The sequence below is a fragment of the Pygoscelis adeliae genome, unplaced genomic scaffold, assembly GCF_000699105.1.
Source record: "Pygoscelis adeliae isolate BGI_AS28 unplaced genomic scaffold, ASM69910v1 Scaffold445, whole genome shotgun sequence".
NCBI lineage: Eukaryota > Metazoa > Chordata > Aves > Sphenisciformes > Spheniscidae > Pygoscelis > Pygoscelis adeliae.
The window spans coordinates 1,449,292-1,451,329 of record NW_008824894.1 but is presented as its reverse complement, the minus strand read 5'-3'; the positions used below and the strand labels follow the sequence as shown (position 1 = coordinate 1,451,329).

The following is a 2,038-nucleotide window of genomic DNA, read 5'->3' as shown; positions in this document are numbered from 1 at the left end:
GGAGCAGGGCAGCTTGTTACCGAATGCCCCTGCAGGCAAGAAAACATCCCAAAGCCTGCCACGGCCTCGTGGTGGGTTTCCACTCCCCCAGAGCCCAGCAGCCAGCACCCCGGCACTGAGCTGGGGTGGTTGGTCACAACATTTCGGTGCTAAGACTGACCCTGTGGGGCATTAAAATAGCCAGAAAGTGGGATCCCCCACGCAGGACGGGACCATCTCCATCCTCACCACCTCGGTGGAGGCGGACGAGCCCCACAGAGTGCAGTTCCTGGCTCCCCGCCAAGGCAGCCCTCTGAGCCCAGGGCAGCCTCGCTGGGCCAACTACATCAAGGGCGTCATCCAGCACTACCGGGGTAAGGCCCAGGCTGCCAGGTGGGTTAGAGCCCACCTCACATGGGGACGGTGCTCAGTGCCCGGCTTTTGGTGTGCTCCAGGGGCTCTTCCAGTGCTGGTGCAATCCTGCAGCTGCTGCTGGGGCCAGGCTCCAGCAGAGGCGCTTTCAGCTCCAAAGAATCCTGTGTTTGGCGGGGGGATGCCCGGGTCACGCTCTATTGTGGGTCACCCTGCGTTTTAAAATGGGATATTGGACAGGGGGCTCCTCTCTGTCAGTTCCCTGTGAGCTGTGGGGCAGGGCAGCCAGGGGCTCACAGCCCCCCTCCTCCCCTCTGTTCCCGCAGGTGGTCCCGTGCCGGGCTTCAGTGCCGTGATAGCCAGTGACATCCCCCTGGGCGGGGGCCTCTCCAGCTCGGCCGCTCTGGAGGTGGCTACTTACACCTTCCTCCAGCAGCTCTGCCCTGGTAAGGCAGCAGCCGGTCCTGGCACCTGGCACCTCCGTTCCCGGGTGGGAGCCGGGATGAGGGGGGTGCCCTTAGCTAGATCCCACAGCCCTCGGGGAAACACCACTGCAGAGTGGGTCACAACCCCCTGCCACAGCCAGGGCTGGCACCGCTGTGGTTGCAGGGCTCCTCCGACTCACCCAACCTGACCTGACCATACCTCTAAAGCCCATGGACCACCCCTGGGGCTGGCCGGGGGGATGAGAGGATGTTCCCTTGGGAGCATCTTCTCCCCACCCTCATGTCCCCAAAAATGGAGAGACACCAGTGCGGAATTATCGCATCCAGCTGGATCCGGGGACCCACGCTGGCACAGATGCTGTGCACTGGCACAGGAGCAAGCACCTGCAGCAAGACCCCATTCCATGGGAAAGCAATCCTTCATCTTCCTGTTTGCTCCCCCTGCTCCAAGGCAGGAGGCAAAGGTCCCAGAGCTGCTAACCTGCGTCTCTCTGCTCTGGCACAGATGACGGTGATTTGGTAGCCAAGGCGCTGGCGTGCCAGAAAGCGGAGCATACGTTTGCCGGCATGCCCTGCGGGATCATGGACCAGTTCATATCTGTGATGGGCAAGGAAGGCCACGCGCTGCTCATTGACTGCAGGTCAGGGCCGAGCGCCGAGCTCGCTGCGCTGTGCCCACCTCCTCGGGCAGGTGGGGACGAGCTGGTCCCGTGGCCATGAAGTAAATGCAGGAGTGCAGGGAGGGGTTAACCACTGAACCCAGCCCAATATCTCATCGGGGGACTGGGGCTCCCTGCGTTTTAATTCCTGTGTCTTGATTCCTCCTCCTGCATCCTTTCTGCTACTTGCCTGGGCTGTCTTTCCCACAAAGTCGTTAGGGCCTATTATGAGACTCATAATTGGGAGGGAGTGAAATGCTCGAGCGAAATCCTAAACCACATGGACTTTGCCTCTCTGGAGGCAGGAGCTGCCTGCCACATGGCCTCACCCCGGATAGCCGAGGGCTGGAGCGGGCAGGGGGGACGGGCACACGGCCCGCGCTGAGCTCTCGCTGCAGGTCCCTGGAGACTGTCCTCGTCCCACTGACCGATGCCAGCTTGGCCGTCCTCATCACCAACTCCAACGTGCGGCACACGCTGACAGGCAGCGAGTACCCCATGCGCCGGCGGCAGTGCGAGGAGGCGGCCGCGGCGCTTGGCAAGGCCCGCCTGCGAGATGCCACCATGGCCGCACCGGAAGGT

At 62.7% G+C, this 2,038-nt stretch overlaps 1 protein-coding gene across 1 annotated transcript in view; it reads left to right on the top strand.

The window, feature by feature from the left end:
* The window catches only part of GALK1 (galactokinase 1), a 9,295-nt gene that overhangs the window by 5,124 nt on the left and 2,133 nt on the right, over positions 1–2,038 (top strand). The window contains exons 4-7 of the mRNA XM_009324614.1: positions 181–353; positions 678–797; positions 1,303–1,438; positions 1,855–2,036. Of these exons, the coding sequence (XP_009322889.1) occupies positions 181–353; positions 678–797; positions 1,303–1,438; positions 1,855–2,036 (611 nt within the window). The remainder of the gene's footprint in view (positions 1–180; positions 354–677; positions 798–1,302; positions 1,439–1,854; positions 2,037–2,038) is intronic.